Source organism: Mastigoproctus giganteus, chromosome 8, assembly GCF_048544385.1.
Source record: "Mastigoproctus giganteus isolate SK-2022 chromosome 8, ASM4854438v1, whole genome shotgun sequence".
NCBI lineage: Eukaryota > Metazoa > Arthropoda > Arachnida > Uropygi > Thelyphonidae > Mastigoproctus > Mastigoproctus giganteus.
In genome coordinates, this window is record NC_143582.1 from 145,561,256 (window position 1) to 145,586,772 (window position 25,517).

General features: G+C 35.0%; 1 protein-coding gene across 4 annotated transcripts in view; it reads left to right on the forward strand.

Annotated features, from left to right (window-relative positions):
* Window positions 1-25,517, forward strand: part of Yif1 (Yip1d-interacting factor 1) — a 126,550-nt gene that overhangs the window by 80,124 nt on the left and 20,909 nt on the right. For 3 of the 4 annotated variants that reach the window (XM_090379803.1, XM_090379802.1, XM_090379804.1), the window contains exons 7-8: window positions 3,979-4,036; window positions 21,515-21,670. In XM_090379803.1, coding sequence (XP_090235929.1) covers window positions 3,979-4,036; window positions 21,515-21,670 — 214 coding nt within the window. The remainder of the gene's footprint in view (window positions 1-3,978; window positions 4,037-21,514; window positions 21,671-25,517) is intronic. The other variant, XM_090379805.1, reaches the window with a different exon arrangement.

Here is a 25,517-nt window from a genome sequence, read left to right on the forward strand (position 1 = left end):
AGCGGATTATGCAGCAAAACAATCATCCAACATAGCATCGACAAATTACTACGTTCCATATATTGACTATAGATCCTATATAAGACATGTATGTAAGGAACAGTGGACACTTCTGTGGCAAGCTCAACTGCAGAACAAGCTCCTGCAAATAAAATCTGAACCACAGTTATGGGCTTCCAGTTTCCGTGTAAACAGAAGGGAAGAAGTCCTGTCCAGAGCGCGAATCGGTCTCAGTCACCTCACCCATCTTTATCTACTCGCAGGAGACGATCCTCCGAAGTGTACTCACTGCAACTCTTTTCTCACAATCAAACACATTCTCATTGATTGTACACTATATATTGCTGCCATAAAAGCCTCCTTCAGTATTCTACGAAATCTTCAAGAACCTTTAACACTTCGTCATATTATAGGCAATGATGCAAATCTTCTAGAATTTTTCTGCTTCCTGAAAGAGTTACAGCTATATGATCGCATCTGACATGATTTTATAATCACAATATCTGAACTCCATACCCTTGATAGGCGCAATATGGCCCTAGTATTCCTTGCACCAGAAATAACAATACCAATACCAATCTAAAAGTTCACTGTACCACAGAAGTGATTTGGCATTGGAATCAGTAGTGATCAGTATATTTGCCAGATGAAGTGCAAGTAATATATTTTTTAAAATAATTGAGTGGTATATTGATATCAGCAGGAGGGCAGTGGATTGAAATCAGTTAGAAGGAGAAAGCAGATGTTGAGATTAACACATAGGTAGAATTCTGTTTGCATAATCCTATAATGACAGTTCTGTCAAACTAATTGTTCATAATAACAATAGCTGATTTAGGTTCATTATTCGCTGATTGAATGATTGCGGAAGTCATAAGATAGCCAATGACTTTAGAAGATTGACTGAAAATTGTTTGGAAAAGAATGGTTCCTGAATGCATGTGATATCATAAGAGTTTTCAGCTGTAATAATTCTTATTTCAACAGCAACAGATCTGACTGGTGAGATTGATCTGTAGAAAAGAATTAAAGCTAAGAAGAAGATAAGATGAGCTCTGTGAAGCAGAAGGCATATGGTTTGAATTACCCATCAATGATTTTTGTACGAGCAAGTTCAAATACCCAAATACATTTAGGCGTAGAAGAGGCTCCAACCTCTGCTTGGAGCTCAGGGGTCACTTGACCAGCATTGGCTCTTGGTTTCTCAGCAGTTTGGTTTTACTGTCCTGTCAGACCATTCAGAGTTATTAGGAGAGTTGATCTTGATGCACAGTTATCAATGACACTTTTGAATGTGGACAAAACTAAAGTTGGAACAGAATCCATATGTTCCTTTAATAGAGGTGGAAGTTCTGGCACATTTTTTAAGTGGCTCTTGATCCTTGTAGCATTTTAATATATTTTTTTTTTTCACAATACTTTTACTGATAAGATGACTTTAACATTTACTTCTTTGCAGAAAAATAATTCCTTACATTACTTCCTAGGCTTAATAATTTTAAATTACTAAACAAAGTCATAGCAAAAAGACTTCAGAGAAATAGTCATCTATGTGTGGTGTTACCATTAACTCATGCAAGTATTATTACTGACAAAAATGAACATATGCATTCACATATTTATATAATCTAAGGTCTTCCCAGAAAAATCTGTCATTTTTCTGAATGACAGTTTCCCATTACATGTTCCATATTCTGGAGCGTTTTATGGAACATAAAATGCTCCAGAATATGTCATTTCATACTAGAAAGTGTTATAACTCTCCAGAAAGTTTAATTAGATCCAAAAAATCTGTTTTGTAAATCAGCACAGAAGTCTAATCATTACTTTAGAAAATTCTCAAGAGAATATTCTTCACTCGTGTTATTACTCTTGATAGTAATAATATGAGTGAAGAATAGTGTCATGATAGAACAAACTTCATTATCTGTTAATATATTTAATTTGGACTATGTATAAGTATAGTGCGATAGCATCAATAATACATAGCCAATATTCTGTTCATTCAGATTTGGCTATGTATTATTGATGCTCTCGCACTATACTTATACATAGTCTAGACTGTGCCATAGCTTGAGGCTTACGCCCTAAATACTTTATATATATATTTAATTTGTTAAAATACAAGGCAAATTGTTTTAAGGTTTACTTATCGCTCATCAGATAAATAATCTTCATTGTACAGACATTTACACAGTATCTCTCATGGCAACAGAGCCAGGATTTAGCAGAAAATATGGAAAATTGATAACAGAATTTGTTTAAGATTAGAGAGATTAAAATGGTTTGAAGTGATTGTTATCATTTAAAATTAATGACATTAAACAAGATGGGCAGGCATGTGAACAATTCAGTTGCTTTGTGAATCAGATCAAAAAGTAAAAGCTCTGCACTCTGAAAATAGCATTTATATGAAGCAATACATCGTTGCACAGTTCCAGTGATACAGATACTCAGGCAGTTTTGTAAGACATAATGACACATGAGGGAAGGTGGCTGAGACTTTCGAAAAACACTGTATAATGTGGTGAGAATTTTCCTGTATGATTTATTTGTTGTATACAGTCAAGTTCTTGCACCTGCTCAAGTAGTTGCTATGGAAAGTCTCTCTCAGTGAGGATTTTCATCTGTTGGATATTGCCTTCAGTGCCAATGAAAGTTAAGACAAGCAGAGGGACTTTTTTTTGGTGGATAACTCTCAGAAATTAATGTTTCAGATTAACCCAGCCACCATCTTGATGGTAAAGAGCAAACTCCTTGATTGATGAGGTCCTGCAGGCATATGATGCCTAAATTGTAGACTGTTCAAGAAGGTGTAGTTTTTAGTAGCCCAAATGAATAGTCAAAACTATGATCAAATTCTTTTAACATTTTAATGTTTCGCTAATTTTTTTTTACCAATTCTTAAATGTTGAAACACACCGACCTAGTTAGTGAAGCTACCTAACTTAGATGGATGACTTCAGAAAATCAGTTCCTACATGTTTGCTAACCAAAATCAGTTCGTTTCTACCCCTCTTTGAGAATCAGAGGCTCATAGAGCCACCGATTCCCAAAAAAATAAATTTAAATTTCTTTCTTCCTCTTTTTTTATATTAAATTTTTTTTTTTTTTTTTTTTACACTTAATTTTCAAGTTAGAGAAAGGACTGCTAGTCTTAGACTGGCGATTAATGAGCAACCTATTTTTCAGGTGAGCCTCTTAAAGTCCCACACCACCACTGCTGAGTTACAAAAAATAAATAAATAAAAATTGTGCACCCTCCTTCCCCCCAGTATTTAAGAAATGAAATTTTCTATGCTCTTTAAAAGTGGCAACCCTGGCTAAATACGTAGGTTGTTCTTCTCTCACTACCCATTTTAATTTCTTGACTACTTCTTAATTGTGTGTGTGTGTGTGTGTGTGTGTGTGTGTGTGTGTGTGTGTGTGTGTGTGTGTGTGTGTGTGTGTGTGTGTGTGTGTGTATACTATCATTGAATTATATTAAATAAAGTTAAATTATAATGAAATGTATAAATAAATAAATCCTTAAGCATTCATTAGAGGCAGCGACATGCAATTTCTCCATATGAAGCTGAAATACATCTAATATTTTAAATTAAATAAAATAAAACATAAGCCAGTAGTATGGCAAAAACTGTAGATCGAAAATTAACATAAAAATAACCCAAATAAACAATCGAACGAAAAAAAGAATAGATATAAATAGTAGCCCAGAAACCCTTGTATAATTTCGATCTTTCGAAATAAAATAGACTGACCATCATGCCCCATCTCTGTCGAGATGGGGCATGATGGTCAGTCTATTTTATTCGTTCGATTGTTTGTTTGGGTTATTTTTATGTTAATTTTCGCTTTACAGTTTTTGCCATACTACTGGCTTATGTTTTATTTTATTTAATTTAAAATATTGGATATATATATATATATATATATATATATATGTATAGTATATAAAATTTACTTTCTTTTCCAAAGCAATGGGTTTTGTTACGTACATCCTAACAGCAGGATTTGTTCTAGGATCTCAAAACAGGTATGTCATAATATATTTGTGTGTGTGTACGTGCATGTTACAGAGGCTTTTTATAAAAAAAATTTAATTGTAATGCTGAAACAAAGTTATCAACAATTAGCGGGCTGAAATATGCTGTTCTTATATGTTATCTTATAAGTTAGTTGGAAAAAAATGTGAACATTTTTAGATCAGTTCATTTTCAGGAAATAAACATCAGATCAAAGGAACAAAAGTTCAGATTAACTCTGTTTTTGTTAAATAGCTTATTATTAAATTTAATTAAATTATTTTATGTCCAATGTTTACAGTCCGTGATATAAAATTAATTAATAAATTAATCCTGTAAAAGCTTTATACAGTAAAACCTGTGAAGTTGATCATCCCTGTGAGTTTGCCTTCTGACTGCTCTTCCCTTTGAGAAGTATGGGCATAAAAACAGCAGTTCTCTCAGACAAAAAATTGTGTGTTTGTTTTCAAAAATCGCATCTTTCTCCCCCCAAGTGGATCAACTTTATTTAATGAAATTCTATACCAAATAGTGTACATTATATGACACAATTGTTGGCACTCTTTTGCATTGTTGCAGTTTACAAAAAATGTAATCATATTCTTTATAATGTTAAAGTAATGGATGGCACCTCAAAGTGTGCAATTTAAGAGTATTATTGTAGCCTTTATTTCAAAAAATTAAAAGGAATATGAAAACACCAGTTTGCTTGCTCATGTGACTCACTTGTCTACCCAAAGCAAGCTGTGGTAGCACTGCCTCACACCTTCAAGAAGTGGAAATCTCATTTGATCTTTGCTCCTTATTCATTCTGCAACTAATTGTTCTTAGCCAGTTGTCTCTCTAAAGGAAGAGATTTTTTTTGGTTTTTCAAACAAGTCCAGTCAGTAAGTGCCATGAAAACTAAAAAGTTAATAAAATTGTACAGTTGTTGAAAACAAAAGAAGTTAAATGAATTAAGCATAATAAATAAACAAACAACTGCTCAGCATTTGGTACCACAGAGTCAATAATCACAGACATTAACAGGAAATCTGAAGGCTTTGGAGTTAAAATGCAGAAATGAAATGTAAGTAAAATAGACAATGAATCTGTTAATATTCCACATGGTGAAAATTTTCCAGTAATGCTACACAGATGAGCAGCTGGAATTTGTGTCAGACACAGAACACCATAATAAATTTTAGCTTCTCTTCTGTTGAAGCAGAAGTGGTAGATTTGAAAGCAACAGAAGATATGAAGTCAAAACACATTACAAAATGTGTTGAATGAATATATATACTCAGTATTCTCTGAAAACCATTTGAATGAAGGGCTATTTTATAAATGGACTTGCAGAAAAAAGGTTTTGTTCAGAAAAGAGACAAAGTATAAAAATGAGCAATTTGCAAGAGATAGATTAAGGTTACTTTTGTGCTACAGTTCTACTGGAGAAAAATTGCAACCTTTAGTCATTTTCAGTACTACAGAACTTCATCTGTTACTGGTCAAATAACAGATGAAGAAAGGAAATCAGCAGATTTTGCTCTTTTTATATATATTTATTTATTTATAATTTTATTTTTTAACTGCTAATTTTAATCTTCTATCACTGTGATGGATAAACATTTCATGTTAATGTGCCGTTAATGCTATTGCTGGTTTAACAATTATACATTATACGCACATTAATAGTATTGTGCATAAATTTTATTTTTTTTTTTATGGTTTTTTATTTAGGGCAGGAGGCATTTCAGTCATTAAGGCCTGGCTGTCTTTTTTTTTTTTTTTTTTTTTCTTTGTTAGTTGTTGGCACATCGGCTTCTGTGGCCATAATGCACCTCCCAAGGTTTTTGCACTACTCTGATCCAAGCCTGAGGCAGGATTCGAACCTGCGACCTTTGGGTTGCCAGGTAGGCACTTTACCCACCTGGCTAGCTGGGTCAGCCCTGACTGTCTGCCTAGCAATTGGTGTGTTAGCAGTGGTCAGTTAGCCTATTGTTACATGTTAAATTTAAATTGCTAAAAGAATTATTACAAGACAATAATAGGTTAGTGGAAATAATAATAATAAGGTCAAGTTAGGAGAAATTTAAGGAAAAATTAGGGAATAAAATTATATTCTTTCACATGATCATCTATCTGCTACTTCCTCAGGGGCTTTGAGCGGACAGATAGCCAATATCAAATGAATGGCTCATGCATACTCATTTCTGTAGTCCCAATAACAGTTTTACTAGATCTTTATCATATTAAGTTTTTAGTTATCCAGATTATAAGTGTATATATATATATATATATATATATATATCCAATAATTCAAAATAAAACAAAATAAAAACATAAGCCAGTAGTATGGCAAAAAATGTAGAGCGAAAAATTAACATAAAAATAACTTAAAATAAAATAAACCAAACAGGAAAGGGAAAGTAAAGGTAATAAGATATAAACAGTAGCCGATTGTCCCCTATATAATTTAGCACTTTAAATCCAATTAATAAAACCGATGTCAAATTTAAAATAATGCCAATTATAATATGATTTAGCGGTACCCCCCCCTCGAAGGTACCAGTTCCGAAAAACATGAAATATCACCAAAAAAGGGAGTTAAAAGAACTACTGAAGGCAAAACAAAATATCAAAATAATAGACTGACCATTATGCCCCATATCGACAGAGGACCACGAGGCCAATAATGATCACGTTTTTCGGAACTGGTACCTTCGAGGGGGGGTACCGCTAAATCGTATTATAATTGGCATTATTTTAAATTTGACATCGGTTTTATTAATTGGATTTAAAGTGTTAAATTATATAGGGGACAATCGGCTACTGTTTGTCTTATTACCTTTACTTTCCCTTTCCTGTTTGGTTTATTTTTTTTTTCGTTATTTTTATGTTAATTTGTCGCTCTACATTTTTTGCCATACTACTAGCTTATGTTTTTATTTTGTTTTATTTTGAATTATTGGATATATCTGGGCTTCATGTGGAGGATGTGCATTTTGCTGCCTCTAATGACAGCTTAATATTTATTTAGTTTCTTATTTTTATGTTAAACTTTAAACTATTATTTAAATATATATATATATATATATATGAACCTAGTATGAACAAGTAGGTGGTAACTAAGGGATGTGATATCAATCCTAGCTGACTTTGGTCCATGGTATAACCTAGTAGGGAAACATATAATTGTTATAGGCAAAATAAAACAAATAAATAAGGATAATTACTATATATATATATATATATAGTTAATTACTAATATAATATAATATAAGTTAATATAATTACTAAATATATATATATATATATATATTTATAATTATTGATAAAAAAGTAAAGAAAGAAAGTTAAAACGACAATAACTGTAACTAATATGTAAATAATATTTATGAGTCAATGCAGTTGCAAGCAATCATGCAATACACCCATAATGTCTATAATAAGGGTAATATAAAAATAAGGGTAATATTAAGAACCATTAGAATAAGCAAATCAATCCAATAATAATACCATCAGGGACCTAAGAAAACGCAAAAAAAAAAAAAAAAAAAAAATTATTATCGCTTTTTACCGACAATTGTCGGTAAAAAGCGATAATAATTTTTTTTTTTTTTTGCATTTTCTTAGGTTGGTATTATTATTAGATTGATTTGCTTATTCTAATGGTTCTTTATATTACCCTTATTTTTATATTACCCTTATTATATATATATATATATTTATTTATTTTATTTATTATTTTTTCTTTTTTTAATTTCTGAAATCCAAAATATTTGGGGTTAACAGTAAACTGGGATTTGAACCCAAAGCCCAACGGGTATGCATCATTATAAAAATACGATACGCATTTACTTGTTAACCATTGTGAACTGTGGTCGGTACAAAAAGCCTTAAGGCAGCTCAACATTCTGATTTTATAGATGGTTGTGTGCACCCTCTGGTCTAATTTAGCATGTTTGTCAGTAAACGTAATTATACTTATACTTTAATTAATTAATCAATCTATTTATTGTTTGCTGGTATTAAGAATTATATATGTAAAAGATGTTAAGATTGGATGTAAATGCATATAGGGACTTATTTAATAACACTTATTAATTTTAAAAAATTTTTTTTTATACTTTTTGATTCTTTTTTTTTTAAATACTTTTTTGACTCTGTTATACTTCAGCAGCGGATAACATAGAATCAAAAAGTATATAAAAAAAATAGAATCAATAAGTATTAAAAAAAAATTAATAAGTGTTATTAAATAAGTCCCTATATGCATTTACCCCCAGTCTTAACATCTTTTACATATGTAATTCTTAATACCAGCAAACAATAAATATATTTATTAATTAATTAAAGTATAATTACGTTTACTGATAAACATGCTAAATTAGACCAGAGGGCACGCACAACCATCTATAAAATCGGAATGTTGAACTGCCTTAATGCTTTTTGTACCGACTGCAGTCCTCAATGGTTACAGGTAAATGCGTATTGTATTTTATATTGATGCATACCCGTTGGGCTTTGGGTTCCAATCCCAGTTTACTGTTAACACCAAATAATTTAATATGATAAAGATCTAGTAAAACTGTTATTGGGACTACAGAAATGAGTATGCATGAGACATTCATTTAATATTGGCTATCTGTCTGCTCAAAGCCCCCAACAAGGTAGCATAGATATGACTATTTGAAAATATGTAATTTTGTTCCCTAATTTTTCTTTAAATTACCTTAATTTCTCCTAACTTTACCTTATTATTATTATTTCCACTAACCTATTATTGTCTTGTAATAATTCTTTTAGGAATTTAAATTTAAATTCAACATGTAATAATAGGCTAGCTGACCACTGCTAGCACACCAATTGCTAGGCAGACAGTCGGGCCTTAATGACTGAAATGCCTCCCGCCCTAAATAAAAACCATAAACCAAATAAAATTTATGCACAATATATATATATATATATATATAATCCAATTAATCCAAAAATTAAATAGAGAGATAAAAATTAATAAACATATAAATATGTATAAATAAATAAGAAAAAATAGTAGAAAAGCTAACATCAGTAGCAGCAGAAAAGCACAATCCACTATAATAAGCTAAATTAAAATAGAATAATTGCCAGTAGCATGGCAAACCAGTAAAGTGAAAATGAACTGAACCAAATAAAATAACAATAACAGAAAAATATAGGGGGGATAAAGAAGGAGAGGGTAGTGTTGAAGCAGTGTTCCTAAAATAATTTAGAAAATTAAGCCAATTAAATGAAATTTAGCGGTGCCCCTAGTAGGCACCCGTTTCCGAATTATGTGAAATCTCACTAAGGTGGAAACGTAGACTAGCAACATTACATGACCAAATAATTAATAAAATGAAATAAAATAGAATAGACTGACCATTATGCCCCATCTCAACAGAGAACCACGAGGCCAATAATAGTCAGGAAATCACTGCAGTTCGAACACTAAACAAATCCATGCAACTTTTTCTCTATTTTTTCTTATATATTTTTATCTCTCTATTTAATTTTTCGATTATAAAAATATGGGGGTAGCTGACGATGTGCTGATGCTGCGTTCGTACCGCCATCTATAGCCTAATTTGTTTCTATATATTTTCAGTTCAACTATTGTTTTGTCAGTGGTGTGGTTTGTCCATGCAAGTACTAGGCTTTCTGTTTTATTATTTTTTGCTGTAAAAGGACCACTGCTATGCAAATCTATTGCATCAGCGGTTTCATCTTAGGATCATTCCGTCGTTGCATGGATTTAGCTTTCGAAATTCAGTGATTCCTTGACTGTTATTGGCCTTGTGGTCCTCTGTCGAGATGGGGCATAATGGTCAGTCTATTTTATTTCATTTTATTAATTATTTGGTCATGTAATGTTGTTAGGCTACGTTTCCACATAATTCAGAAACAGGTGCCTACTAGGGGGCACCGCTAAATTTATTTTAATTGGCTTAATTTTCTAAATTACTGTAGGAATGTTGCTTCAACACTACCCTCTCCTTGTTTATCCTCCCTCCTATATTTTTCTGTTATTGTTATTTTATTTGATTCAGTTCATTTTCACTCTATTGGTTTGCCATGCTACTTTGCAATTATTCTATTTTAATTTAGCTTTTATATATATAATGCTACCAGCCACAAAAAAAGTCACCAAAAATAACAACCACTGAATGAACGTCTGGAGTTCAACCACTAGATTAAGGGAAGAGTACAAATTTTTAAAGCCCATTACTGCAAGAATATGTTACATTGCTTTTTTTAAAGTTTTATAAAACTGCAGGGCAGAATTAGAATTTAATAAAACACTATCAATACTGAATGGGATTTGATGGCTAAGCTGGGAAGAAATTTCACAAGAAACTATTATGAAGTGTTTTCAACATGAAGGTTCCAATATTCCATAGGGAGCACCGCTAAATTTATTTTAATTGGCTTAATTTCCTAAATTACTGTAGGAATGTTGCTTCAACACTACCCTCTCCTTCTTTATCCTCCCTCCTATATTTTTCTGTTATTGTTATTTTATTTGATTCAGTTCATTTTCACTCTATTGGTTTGCCATGCTACTTTGCAATTATTCTATTTTAATTTAGCTTTATATATATGTATATATATATATATATATATAATGCTACCAGCCACAAAAAAAGTCAGCAAAAATAACAACCACTGACTGAACGTCTGGAGTTCAACCACTAGATTAAGGGAAGAGTACAAATTTTTAAAGCCCATTACTGCAAGAATATGTTACATTGCTTTTTTTAAAGTTTTATAAAACTGGAGGGCAGAATTAGAATTTAATAAAACACTATCAGTACTGAATGGGATTTGATGGCTAAGCTGGAAAGAAATTTCACAAGAAACTATTATGAAGTGTTTTCAACATGAAGGTTCCAATATTCCATTTCCATGAGGATGGATACAATGAATGTCAAGAAGACTGGTTTAGCTACAGCAATTAGTTCTCTTCCATTGAATATTTAGAGGATTGTGGACTCTTTCAACAAGATGGAAAAGGCTGATGCTGCACTTACTGTCCATGAAGAAGCCCTTATCATTGAAGACATCCTTGAAGAAATTTTTAAAAAATTTAAGAACCAGTGCCTGACCAATTATGGAGTAATGATAGTGAAAATGATATAGTCATGATGCATGATGAACATGTTATCCCACATATAACTCACAGAGGTAATCTACTCTTTGTAAAACAGTTAAGTACTCTGTGGCTCACCAATCCCAATTAATAGATCTTTTTCATTTTTTTAACAGCATTCGAACGTAGTGAGTTGCTGCTTTGATAATAACGAGACAGACTAAATCAGTGACTATTTTGCTGTAAACAAAGGACTTTGTTGATCATTCTCAGTTCATATAATTTTATGCTCTAAATGATGTATTTTTATTTTTGAACTTTTTATTGATAGTAATTCCTAAAATTCCTAAACATAAATACTGTACATGAGAGTCATCAAAAACTTATCTGTGTTAATAATAAAGAAACAACATAGCATAATTATTGAAAATTTTTCTTAATTTATATACCCTCTTGAGTTCAATACATATCATCCATTTTGAGGACAAAAAGGAAATGTATCTGGGGAAAAGAAAAAGGTCTTTCTGGTCTGAAAATATCCATTTACAGCTTCTTTCAGATTTTTATCACTAGAAAACCAAGTCCCACGGGTGTTTCTTCATATTTCTAAAGAGAAAATAATCACCTGAAGCCAGATTTGGACTGAAGGGTGGGTGGTTTAACTCCTAGAATATGCAATCTCTCATAGCAGTAGTTGCTTTATGGAACTTGTGTATGGGAGCATTGTCATGAGGAAGAAAGACCACATCAATTTTTCTCTTTATGGTCTCCTAAATTTTTGAGAATTGCAACTTAGGCAACTCCAGTGTTTGGTGTGTTTTTTTTTGTTTTTGCTTTTTTTTATGCATAGGTTGATGGTTAAGAAAATGAAAGAAGATACTTATTGATATTAGACTTGAATTTCTATAGATATAATTTTCAGGAAAACATATGGAAGGGAGATTGTTCCAGAAAATGGAAGTTGAAGGAATAAATGAGAAGTTCTGTGAGTTTGAATTTAGACTGAAAAATGATGCTGATTGGTTGCAGCACATGTTTGGGCAAGTTTGGAAGAGAGAGAGAGAGAGCAGGAATTATAGAAGCCAATTCAGAAGAATATAGGGTATCTATAGAAATGACATGCAGCAGAAACAGAACACCTGTGAGACAGAGAGTGGAGAGGCTTTGTTAGAGATATATCATTAATTAATCTAACTGCCCTGTTTTGAATGGAATCTAGAAGCCTGAGAGAGGTTTTGTGGGCACTGCCCCAAATGTGGGAACAATATTCCATGATAGGGCAGATTTGCAATTTGTACAGAGTGAACAGCTGTTTAGAAGAAAAGTAACGCTTGGAGTGAAGGAGAAAACCCAGTTTTTTAGACGTAGAGGAAGCAATATTTGTGATGTGCTTATGCCAAGAGAGAGATTAGAAGTTAGGGTAAATCCCAACAGAGTTATCTGATCTTGCCTAGAAATCGGAGGGTCATTGAAGTTAAGCAGAGCAGAAGAATCCTTTTTGTGAGATATAAGACAGGACTGAGTGTTACAGGGATTAAATCAACAAAATTATCTTTGCCCCACTGGAGAATTACCTGGAGATCAGCATTTAAGGCATTGGTAGTGGATTAGCATTGGCATTAATAGAGGAATATGATGCAAGAAAGCAAGCTTATGCAGCATCAGCCAAAAAAAAACGCCCCCATTTCACTCCTCCGTTGGTTCCAAATACCTGTCCAGCTCAGCCTTCAATTTATTTAGGCTATAAAGTTCCACACACAGCGAAGGACGGAAGTCTGTTCCACCAACTAACTACCCGCAGGCTAAAGGCAAACTTCCGCACATCTATCCTACATCTGTCTTTCCTCAATTTGAATTTATGCTCTCTCAGGTGATTATTCTGAACAAGAGGAAGAATCCCATCAGCATTGAGCATGCTCAAACCATTCAAGACTTTATACATTTCAATCAGATCACCTCGCAGGTGCCTAGTCTCCAGACACTGTAATTTGCAAAACTTAAATCTTTCTTCGTAAGAGCAACCCTTTGTTCCATTCATTAATCAGGCGCCTCCGTAGCCAAGTAGGAAGGAGCAGCAGTGCATAGCACATGCTTCTTGATTAGACCGGGGTTCGAGCCTGTCACCACCAAATACGGAGGATGTGGAAAGGTCAGGGAATGACCACCGCATATCCCAGAGCAATATGGCCTTAGTTGCTAATGCTCCTAAAATAACTAACATTCATTAATCTTGTTGCCCTTCTCTGTACTTGTTCCAACAGCTCTACATCCTTCTTAAAATGAGGCCTCCAGACTTGTATACAGTACTCAGGGTGTGCCTGACCATTGCCTTATACAAGGGGATAATCACCTCCTTATCCCTGCTACAAAAATTCCTATATATCATTGACAATACACCATGAGCTACTCTTACAGACCGTCTGTACTGCTCAGAAAACTTCATATCTGTCTGCACAATTACCCCCAGGTCCCTTTCATTCTCTACCACTGTCAGTGTAGTACCACAGAGATGATACTACACTGACAGTGTAGTACCACAGAGATGATACATTGCTCTGGGATTGCTGTTTCCCATACGTAGTACTTTACATTTGTCAATGTTAAACTTCATTTGCCACCTATCAGCCCATCTGCTCAACTTTTCCAGATCCTGTTGCAGCAGCATAGTGTCATTATTGTCCTTAACAACTCTGCCAACCTTCGTATCGTCTGCAAATTGGACATTAAGCTTGATATACCAGCATCAGTATCATTTATAAATACAGAAAGCTACAATGGACCCAACACTGAACCCTGAGGGACTCCACTAATAACATTAGTCCATGATGATCAGTGTCCATTGATTACCACTCTCTGGCTTTTCCCACTCAACCACCCCTTTATCCATAGCAGTAATTTGCATCCAATACCACACTGCTCCAATTTGTGCAGCAGTCTTCCATGTGCAACAGTATCAAAAGCCTTTCTAAGATCCAAATATATAATATCAAAGTTATTCCCTGCATCCAGTTCTTTTGTGATAGCATCATAGTATCCAATCAAATTGGTCAGGCAAGACTTCCCCTTAACAAAACCATGCTGTGTTCGAGCTATAACTGACGTCTTGTCTAGATGATCCTGCAGTGCTTTTTTAACCAGTGTCTCCATTAATTTTCCTGGAACAGAAGTTAAACTCACAGATCTATAATTACTTGTGTCAGCCTTTGACCTGCTTTGTGAATTGGGGTCACATTTGCACATCTCCAGTCTGTGGGTACCTCCCCTGAGTCCAAGAAGCTCTCATAATTATGGCTAAGGGTTTGCTTGCTTCCTTTGCTGCCTCCTTTAATATAACTGGATAGATCCCATCCACCCCAGGTGCCTTTCTTGTGTTTAACTTCAACAATTTCTCCTCCACTTTACTCTCAGCTACTACAAGATTCTCTAGCTTACTGCCAGAGTTGAATACACCTCTGGCATTCCCCTCGCTGAATAACTCCTTATGTGTGAATGTCGATGCAAAATATTCATTTAGTTCGTTAGCTACCTGAACAAGATCATCAACATTTGACCCGTCGATATCAAGTGGCCCAATCTGATTCATCCCCTTCCTTCTAGAGTTTACATAAGCAAAGAACTCTTTGCTATGTTTCTTTGCATCCCTTGCCAAAGATTTCTCGTAATCTGCCTTCGCCTGCCTGACCTCCTTTGTAATTTGGTTACAGATCAACTTGTATCTATCATAGGCTTCTGTGTCACATGTTAAATTGTATGTATCCCATGCATTTTTCTTCTCTGCCATATGTCTCATTAGTTCATCTGACATCCATTTAGGGCCGACCGGGCTAGGCGAGTGGGTAAAGTACCTGCCCGGCAACCCAAAGGTCGCGGGTTCGATTCCCGCCTCGGGCTTGGATCAAAGTACTGCAAAAACCTTGGGAGGTGCAATATGGCCACAGAAGCCGATGCGCCAACAACTACCAAATCAAAAAAAATCAAATCACATCCATTTAGGCGTAAACATTGAACAATATTTCTTAGTTGGTATGTAAAGCCTAGTAGCTTCCAAGATAAGTTCTTTGAATTCTTCCCATTTTGAATTTGCTGTTGGTAACATCATCAGTTCGTCCCACTGTATAGAATTTAAATACTGTCTCAGACCATCGTAGTCGCCTTTACGAAAGCAATAACCCTTCCCTTTACCCCTGATGGTAGTTACCTCTTTGAGTAAATCCCACTTCAGCACACTGTGATCACTGCCACCTAGTGGTTCCTTTATCTGCAGATTCTTAATGCATGAAGAATCACTACTGATAATGAATTCAAAGTATTACTCCCTCTAGTTGCCTCCCGAACATGCTGATGTAAAAAACAATCATCCAATAAATCCACAAAAGCCTTGCTAGAGTGTGAGTGACCAACCCACAAATTCCAGTCATTATCTGGGAAATTAAAATCCCCCATTATAAGACACTGTGATTTACTGGTTCACTCTATTTCCCTGTACAGTTTCTTATTATACTCATCAGAGTCATTAGGCCTATAGCACACTTCACCTCTCAATTTTGATCTCCCAATGCTTATGTCACACCAAACTGATTCGACACTACACTGTCCAGCGATGTGTGACTGGCTTCACTTCCTTGGATTTTATGTGTTTCTTAACTAATAGCACAACCCCTACTCCCTTCCTATCCTGTCTATTCTTTCGTTTAGACGTTGTACTCCCCAAATTCCAGTTCTGCATTCCTTATATCTGTGTGACACCACGTCTCTGAAATCCCAAAAATATCTGTCTTTGATGTTTTGAAGAATACCTCAAATTCATCAAATTTATTTACTAAACTCCTAGCATTGGTGTACAAGCAAGTATACATGCACCTGTTTCTATTCTTAGCTACCCTAACACAACCCATGTGTTTACTTGTACCGCAATGACTCCCAGCAGTCTCTGAAATATCCTGTATCTTGTTTTTCAGGCTTCTGCTCATTCCAATAGAAGCAGTGCATGAATCACTTTCACCTCTGCCAGTGGCTACTGTTAATCTGTTAGTTTTTGTATCCCCCCAAGCTAGGTTTTCCGACCCACCTAACACTGCCTCGATAGCATCAGCAAATATTCTTGCACCCTTTCTATTTAAGTGTATCCCATCCCTGTAGAAGCAGTCTCTCCTGTTAACAAGTACAGTCCATGCTGAAAAAAAATTCTACCCCTTGAGCCTTGCACAATCTTTCCAGGGCCGAATTGATCAACAAGGCTCTCATCATATACTCCCTCCTATTGTGTCTGGGCAGAATTGCAGACACTTTCAAATTCAACCCTAATTCACGGTTTTTTTTCATCAGTGACCTGTACTTGTTAAGTAATTCTGCCGGTCTCCTACTCTTGATATCATTAGTGCCAACGTGTACAACTATATCACCTTTTGTGCCCTAAAAAGATGATATCCGCTCTACAACGTCATCAACCTTTTCCCCTGGCAGATATACCTTGGTCCTGTTCCACCTATCCTTTTTACAAAGCATGTTCCCCATTTCCCTGACAATAGATTCACCAACAACTACTAGTTCCTGTGGGACCAGCGCATGTTTAGCCTGTTTAAAATGTAGTTTGGACTGATTAGTAGCTGCTTTACAGTTGTTGTTGTGAGGAAATGAACCTGGAGATTTGGATGCAGCCAATTGCACTATGCAACATTCTTATCTTGAGCAACTTAGCACATTTATTAGAAACCCAAGGTTTAGATAAAGGATGAGATTTAAGGTGGAATGTTGAATAAAGGATTTCATTCCTACAAGAATAATTTCACTGACATGATGTGAGCAAATATTGACATCAGAAAATTTAAAACGGTAATCCAACCAAGGAAAAGAAGAAAAGAAATCTTACATATCAATCCATTTTGGATTATCGCAATGCCAAACAATGCAAGGTTGGGAATGGCCGCAAGAGACAAGCTCCGTTGAAAAATAGCCCATCAGAATATTGTGATCTGAGGTGCCTAGAGCAGCAATTCTCAACCTTTTTTTGGTTGTGGCCCCCTCAGGGCTCTTCTCAAATTCTATAACTCCCCTGTGAAGCAGTCAAGTTTGGTTGGTAAGTTTCTTCCATACTTCTCTCCTACCAACTACAGTACATTCCAGTCATTCAAAAAAAAGCTTATTGATGTTATCACTTCGTGAAAGTATTAAGGTTTTAGTCAAAACAAGTTTTGCTTAAAAATCAAGGAATTTCTAGACTATTGAAAAGTTAACTAATAAGAAGCAAGAAGTCATTAATATTAACCGTGAATATTGGATTTTTACGGAAAATTTAATGGATACGTGCACTGTGGCTTGTAAGTGATTCCAGAAAAAACAGACAAATAGGAAATCATTTTTATTGAACATTTAGAAAAGAAGAAAACATGAACATACATATTACAAAGAATTAAAAAAGATTTTTATTAAATAAAAATTTTAATGAGTTCCTTGAGCTTGATGTTCCTGTACAAGTTTTTTGATGTCTGGCTCCAAATTGGATAGTGATAGTCGAAGGTCACCTCTTGTTGTGATATCAAGTCTGTTCCTGGATTTTGTCAAGGAAACTACTTTGCTGAATCTGCATTCAACCAAATATGTTGAGGGAAAGGCAATAAAAAATATTTGGGCCTTTTCTCATAGTTTTGGGAATCTATTCGGCAGATCACTCTTGACCCAAAACTTTTTTTTTTTTAAATTGATTGAACGTATGGTGTGCAATCATATCACTCTGAAGATCAATTAAACTCTCTTGAATTTCCGACCCCTCCGTAGCCAGGTGGGAAGGAGCAGCAGTGCATAGCACACGCTTCTTGATTAGACCGGGGTTCAAGCCCGTCACCACCAAATACGGAGGATGTGGAAAGGTCAGGGAATGACCACTGCATGTTCCCGGAGCAATATGGCCTTAGTTGCTAATGCTCCTAAAAACCAAACAACGAACGAACTCTTGAATTTCTGCCTCAACATCGGTGGTTTGTTCCTCAAATGGATCTGAAATCCAATACAGGATATTGAGGTTTAACATCTCATTAAATCTTTCCTGCAGATCTGTGTGTATTTGCTTTAAATGTTTCACATAAACAGTAATGTCATCGTCCTTCAGTGATCGTGTTCAGGTTTGGAAATTGTAAAAATTCCTGACATCCGATATTGTTCCAATAGACTTCAAGCTTTTTAAGGAAAGAAACAATGCCTTCCTTACTACCTATGAGGTTGTTGTGTTTACCCTGTAAGGTCTTGTTTAATAAATTAAGTTTGTCAGATTTATCTGTCAGATAAAATATGTCCGCCTTAGCACCGAGTTTTTCTCCATGCTTGTTATGAGGAAGAAAGGAATTGATGGTGTCCCCTACCTAAAATTGGGAAGAGGAAAAAATTATCCTAGCAGCAAAGACCTTTACCTTCCCATAAAAACGTTTAATCCATTCAGTTTCCATGCCCCCATTACAGTTTTGAATCTGTGGCCACTGTTGAGAATGGCTGGCCTAAAGGACCACTCACTTCGACCATGTACATGGAAGGGTTATTTGTGAGAAAAAGATTGAGTGTTGGCAGTGTGGTTAGGATTGTCTTGTATTCTGGTAGGTAAATTAACAATCAGAGGTCATTAGTAATTGCAAAAGCCTCAGCATCTCCACCAGCTGGAGTTGTGAACATTAAAATTACTGAGGAAAATTACCTCACTGTTAGGAATTGCATAGACTTCTGTTTTGTTTCTGGATCCCAGTGATGATTCCATATTTCATTGCCTGTTACATTTCTTGTAAGGTAGATCTGCATCAAGTATGCATAAATTTTTTTCACATATTTGGGCCCAGCACTGTTTCTGAAGAGATATGAACATCCTTGGTACCAGCAAGAATTGACCTTTGGCATGGCCAAGTGTTCATGGAGGATGGCCAGTACTGACCCTTTAGAAATATTACATTCTCTAGCAATCATAGGCAGCCTAATATGTCTATCCTATATAATCAACTCTTCAAGTTTTTTTTTTTTTTTTTTTTGGCACATTTCTGTTGTCATTCCATTGGTTTACTTTTAATGTGAGAGAGGTTTACAAGATTACCTTTGTAAATTTACAAAGACAATTTACAAAATTGTCTTTGGTAAAGATTACCTCTCTGAAGAGAGGTAATCTTTACCAAAGACAGACCAAAATTTTATCCCGTTTTCAGATGGAGCTTCTTAACTGTATATAGCTTTCATGCATTCATGAATAATTTTTGGTCGATTTTGTTCTTTTTTTTTTAATTTGATGATGCCTAATGCTCCAGTTTTTTGATGCCCTTGTTTTCCTTTGGATTGTCTTCTTTACATCTCTTCTGTTCTTTCTTACTTCATTGTATTTAGCTGGACCTGAGTAAATAAGATACAGAAATCTATGTATGATAAAACTACAGTTTTTTTTACATATTAAGCATATTTGTAGTCAAGGTAAGTAACTTATTGAATGCACATCATATCTTTCACATTCACTTCAGATCCACTGATATGATATTAAGTTTATAGCCTGCCCAGCAGCCACAGGGTCAGCAGCAAAACAATGCTCCAGCAAGCTTAACAATTTAAAAAAAGTAATACAGTACAGTTTCAGTTTGTAATGTAATTTGTTGCCTGTTTATGTTGGCTAAATCTGAGTGGAACTGTAAGTGGCTAGCATGACAGGTTTCACTATATATGTGTATATACATATACTCACCTCTAAGACTAAGGTTTTCTTGAAATTGAATAATGAAGTGAAATTAAAAACTATCAAATTAAGAGGTACCCTCATTTATGAAAATATGTACACTCTCCCTCGTGCCTTCTAATTCAAATTAAAAAGATAATACATAAAATGTAATATCAATAGTATTAATTTTTTAGGAAATAAAGTTTATTTATGTATTAAGTATGATTGATTAGAAGGGGGAAAAAGGTATTTTTTTTTTCTTCTTTGCATCTCTTATCTTGCAAAAATAAATCACAACTAGGGTGTGACTTATTTCCACAATATAAAAGATTTCAAGTGCTTATAGGCAAACTCAAAAACCAGTTTTTCAGCTCTTACACCTTTAGGTATCTACTCACTGTGTCAAGGCTCATTGACCATTGTTAGGGTCGCTGAGCCTTGACAGAGGTTTGGGTGGTGGTACCCACTGAGATTAAGTAACAATAGATTTCTCTATTGAGAAAGCATTACTTATTTGAGGTACAAGAGATAGGCAACTTGCTTGTACACTATTTTGGGTGTATGAATTATTTTCATACGCCTAATTTGGGTGTATGAATTATTTTCAGGTCAGATGTGTGAATTATTAAAGAAGAAGAAGAAAAGAATGCCCATAGATAGGCCAGACCTGGTTTATCACAGCACAATCTGCTTAGTTGTAGGAGCATTTCATACAGTACTTATCTGGTACATAATCCACGTGCAGAATTGAATTAACCACCTCTGTATATTTTGAAGTCAGCTAATGTTAACAATAGGCTTACAAAATAAGATCCATTCCTGACCAATAGACATGACTAACTTTATTCATATTATGTCGAGGAAACATGTGACACCCATTAAAATATCAACCTTGAGGCATAAGATTTTATTAGATTCCATGAGATTTTAACCACTCTCTCTCTCTCTCTCTCTCTCTCTCTCTCTCTCTCTCTCTCTCTCTCTCTCTCTCTCTCTCTCCAGAAATAAGGGAGAAAAACCTTATCCAGGCTTAGATTTTGAGAACTGCATACTGTTAAACAAGTCTAATTTTCAACCTTTACTCCATTAGACTCAAAATCAGAAAAGCAAGTAGAAGCAGTTGTCCCAAACTACCTTTTATGGCAGCTCCTGCAAAAATTCAGTATACACACATTCAGAAACTTCATGCATTAAAAATTGCTCTAGATTGTTTTCTAACTTAGTCTATGACAGTGTATGATCTGTATGGTTTCCTTAGTACAATACATGTCAACCGGGCTAGCTGGGTGGGTAAAGTGCCTGCCTGGTTTGGATCAGAGTAAATGCAAAAACTTTGGGAGGTGCAGTATGGCCACAGAAGCCGATGCGCCAACAACTAACAAAAAAAAAAAAAAAAAAAAAGAAAAAAAAGTACACTACATGTCCTGTAGAATAGGAGTGGGAAGACACATATCATAAGTATTCTGAAATAATCCTCTTCATAATGGTCACAGTTTGAGCACTGGTGCACTGCTGATTCTCAAAAAATCTCAAAAACGTTTCTATTATACTAGCATATGTACTATTTTTGACTAATTTAAACTGTAATTATTTATTTCTATTCACTGGTTTTCAGAATTCTTATGCTACTTAGCATAATGTTATCTTATATGTTTCCCTCAAACTCAGTGTGTGAAATAAGAGGGAAAATATCAGATTATTTTATTGGTATTTTTAATTTTACAGGTTCAGCCCAGAACAACTTGGAATGCATGCTAGTTCAGCATTAGGGTGGTTGTTTGTTGAAATAGCAATAATTCTTTTCTCTATTTATGTATTAAGTTCTTCATCATCTCTGAAGATATTTGACTTAATTGCTTTTTGCAGTTATAAATATGTTTGGTAAGAAATTTTAATTTTTGTTTTAGTTTATTAGTATATTTGTTTACTCGAAAATATTAGAAACAGCATTAAAATGAATTGCGGAAAAGCTTCTCACATAAATTTACATCGTAAGCACTCTTGTTCTGCAAGATCAGGTGGAAAATTTTTCACAGCTATTGACTCTATACTAGCCAACATGATTTTTACCTCCAAGAACTTAAATGTTATTTTTAACCAATTTTTATGTGTAGATTTCGAAAATTGCCATGATAGTTTCATATCACATCACAGTTATTAAATATAGAGAGAGTTAAGTTTTACCAAAATATACCAATTTCACATAATCTAGCCAGTAATGTATGACATACTGATTTATTTTAAGAGATATAAGCTAATTTTCTTAATTTTAGCAATCGATTCTGGCCTCGGTTTTCTTGTGATAAACATCCTGTGATTTAATATCTTGTGATAAACGTACATAATTAGACTTCTACCTATGGTACTTAGGTTCAAATTCCGATGCATCAATTTACAATTTTAAGAGAGCACATTTAGCAATTTTGGTGAGGATTTTTGTAGGCTGTGCCAAAGTTTTCCAAATATTAACTGATTGTGATATGTTCTCAGGATTGTAAATGTATCCTCCAAACAGTAGTGGAGAAGATAATAGTGATCAGGTTCAAGTCGAGGATTCCTCAGAAGACTCCACTTCACAAGACTATCAGCCAATATGTTCAGGTAGTGAGGTAAAAGTAAAGTAAAGTAAAGTGCAGCCATTATCAACCCACTGCAGGATGGAAGCCTCCTCAACAATTCATGCTGAGGGAAACGGACCATAATCTGCCATGCTGGTCCAGTGCGGGTTGGCAGATCGACTGTATTCAGCAGTCAGGGACTTGAACCTCAGTCTACTCAAAGAGCGTGTGCTACTGCACTCCCGCTCCTGACCACTCGGCTGTGGAGGCGGTACATTTAATCAAACTAGGTGAGTTGAATGATTTGGTTCAAGACAAATTTGCTGAAAGAACAAGCTGAACTGTTAGTTTCTAGGTTACAGCAGTGAAATATACTCACAGCAGGAACAAAGATTTCAGTGTTTCAAAAAAGACACAAAAAGTTTTCAAAATCTTTTGCTAGGGAGGACAGTGTTTTTGCAAAGGCATTATTGGACTTGTGAAAGAATTAGGTGTCATGCATAAGTCAGATGAATGGGGTTTATTCTTAGATGCCTCAAAATTATGTTTAAAAGCAGTTTTGCTTCATAATGGCAATGAATTTTCATCAGTTCCTGTGTTTCATTCAGTTGGACTAAAAAGAAAGTCACAAAAGCATGTCTAAGGTTCTCATTATAAAATTCCAGGATTATGATTGGAACATATGCAGTGATCTTAAGGGCATTGGGTTGCAGGGGGGTTTCACAAAATATAGTGATTTTTTTGTGTTTGTGGAACAGCCGTGCGACAGAACAACATTATGTTGTGCAACATTGGGACAAGCGGGACGAGTTCATACCAAGACAATGTAATGTAAAATATATTCCTTTTGTGCAATCAAGCAAGGTTCTTCTTCCGCCCCTACACATCAAACTTGGATTGATGAAAAATTTCGTGAGGGGGACTTGATAAAGAAAGTAACGGATTTGCATACTTGAGAAGCTTGTTTCCTAATTCAACATATGCCAAACATGAGGAAGGAAGGAAGCAATTTTTGTAGGACCCCAAATTAGGAAACTCCTGAAAGATGATGTGTTTGAAACCCAGTTAAAGGAGGTTGAATGGCAGCCTGGCAATCATTTAAGACAGTAGTTCATGGTAATGGGAAAGAAGAAAACTATGAAATGTTGGAGTCTAATTTACCCGAGTGCCACGAAAACATGGGCTGTTGAATGTCATTGAAAATTCATTTTCTTCATTCCCATCTCGAATTTTCCCCTGAAAATCTGGGAGATGTGAGTGATGAACAAGGGGGAGCGGGTTCATCACAAGGATCCTAGCAACCTTGGTCGCTGGGATCCTGTAATGATGGGGGATTACTGCCAGTTCCTTGTAAGGGAGAGTAAGCAGGAATACAAGAGAAAATCCCTTAGTAGCAAACATTTTTAAGGACAATTACAGATATGCTGATTATATATTATTGAAATATAACTATTTCGCTATGATTTATTATATCTTTTCCGAAGTTAGAGTTATAGAGAATGTATAATAATTTTTTTACACATGTATTACAAACTTGAATTATACGTATATATTCTTATATTTTAACATTAAACGTTGGTACATCTTTTGATGTAGACATGATATAGAGATTTTTTATGGTGATTTTTGAAATCAGTTCATTTATTTCCTTCAGAATCACATATTTTCATTGTATGACAAAAAATTTTTTTTATCGGCTAGTGCTATTTCAGCAAAATAAAAAATTTTCTTACACCCAATCTACAACTGTTCTTCCTTGGTTTAAATGTGTTTGTGAGCCAGTTTTCATGTTATGCAGATCAGCTCATAAACACACAGAACAATATATTGCTGCAATATGGTCCACGGTACTGATTTAAATGTCCTTCAGTTTGTGCCACCTGCAAAAGAAAGATATCCCAATTATTTAGTTTATTTAAGTCTCTGAAAGACTTAAATGGTTTGCCCAGAAATTAAAGAAAAATAAGCAGTAATACTATATCAGATTTATTAATTAACATTGTTTGACTTCTGTACAGAATAGAGTATTATTTAGCATTAATCTTTGCTGCAGGTAAACAACAAGCCAAAAAATTCTCAAATTAATAAATAGAAACCCTCCTCAGCTTAATCAGAATAAATTTCCTTAAAAAACACATTTGAACATTTGTCTTTTGTGGCCAGTGTGATAATCCTGAACCAAGAACTGATATAGTCATCCATTATAGTTTCCTTCCCCACCTTCCTTGGTACTTCTTCTCATTGACTTCGCATCCTGAGAATCTCCATACTGTTCATTAACATTGCCTACATTTGGTCTAAAGCATTGTTTCCCAACCTTTTTCAAGTCGCGACCCCCTTTTATAATAGCCAAGTAACCTGCATCCCCTGCCACATTTGCATAAAAAGGAATTTTTAATAGGGTAAAGAAAACACATTAAAAATTGATTTTTCAGAATATAATTCTAACCCAATATTTAATGTGATGGTTGTACTTGCATCTGGACAACTAGCTTCAAAACTTGTGGCTGAGTGTTTGTTAAAGCCAATCTCATGTTATCCTCAACATTCAGTCTGTTTCTTGCCTTTGTTTTGATTTGAAGAAGCGTTGAAAATCCACGCTCACAGAGATATGTAGAGGCACATGGAAGTAAAACTCGAAAGGTGACATTTGGATATTACTGATACATAGCACACTAGAACTGAGTCAGCAATTTTTAATAAAACAAATTATGTGCCAAGGAATCGTTCTACAGATCCAAGAATTCATCCTGTACTTCATCGGGAATGCCGGCTACATTCAGGGAAGCAGAGAATGGGTTTCGTACCAGTGCAGCTTCTTCTGTGAGCTCAGGGAAGTACTGCTGAAATTCCTTTTCAAAGGATTCAAGGTGCCCAGTAATCTCCTCCACCACCTTCAGATTCCTCTACCACACTGCAGAGCTTTTGAAACATGGCAGTGTTTCCAACATTTACTTTACAATTCCAGTTTTGCAGCTTGGGAGGCGACTCCGTAGCCAGGTGGGAAGGAGCAGCAGTGCATAGCACACGCTTCTTGATTAGACCGGGGTTCGAACCCGTCACCACCAAATATGGAGGATGCGGAAAGGTCAGGGAATGACCACCGCATATCCCGAAGCAATATGGCCTTAGTTGCTAATGCTCCAAACAACACACACACACACACACGC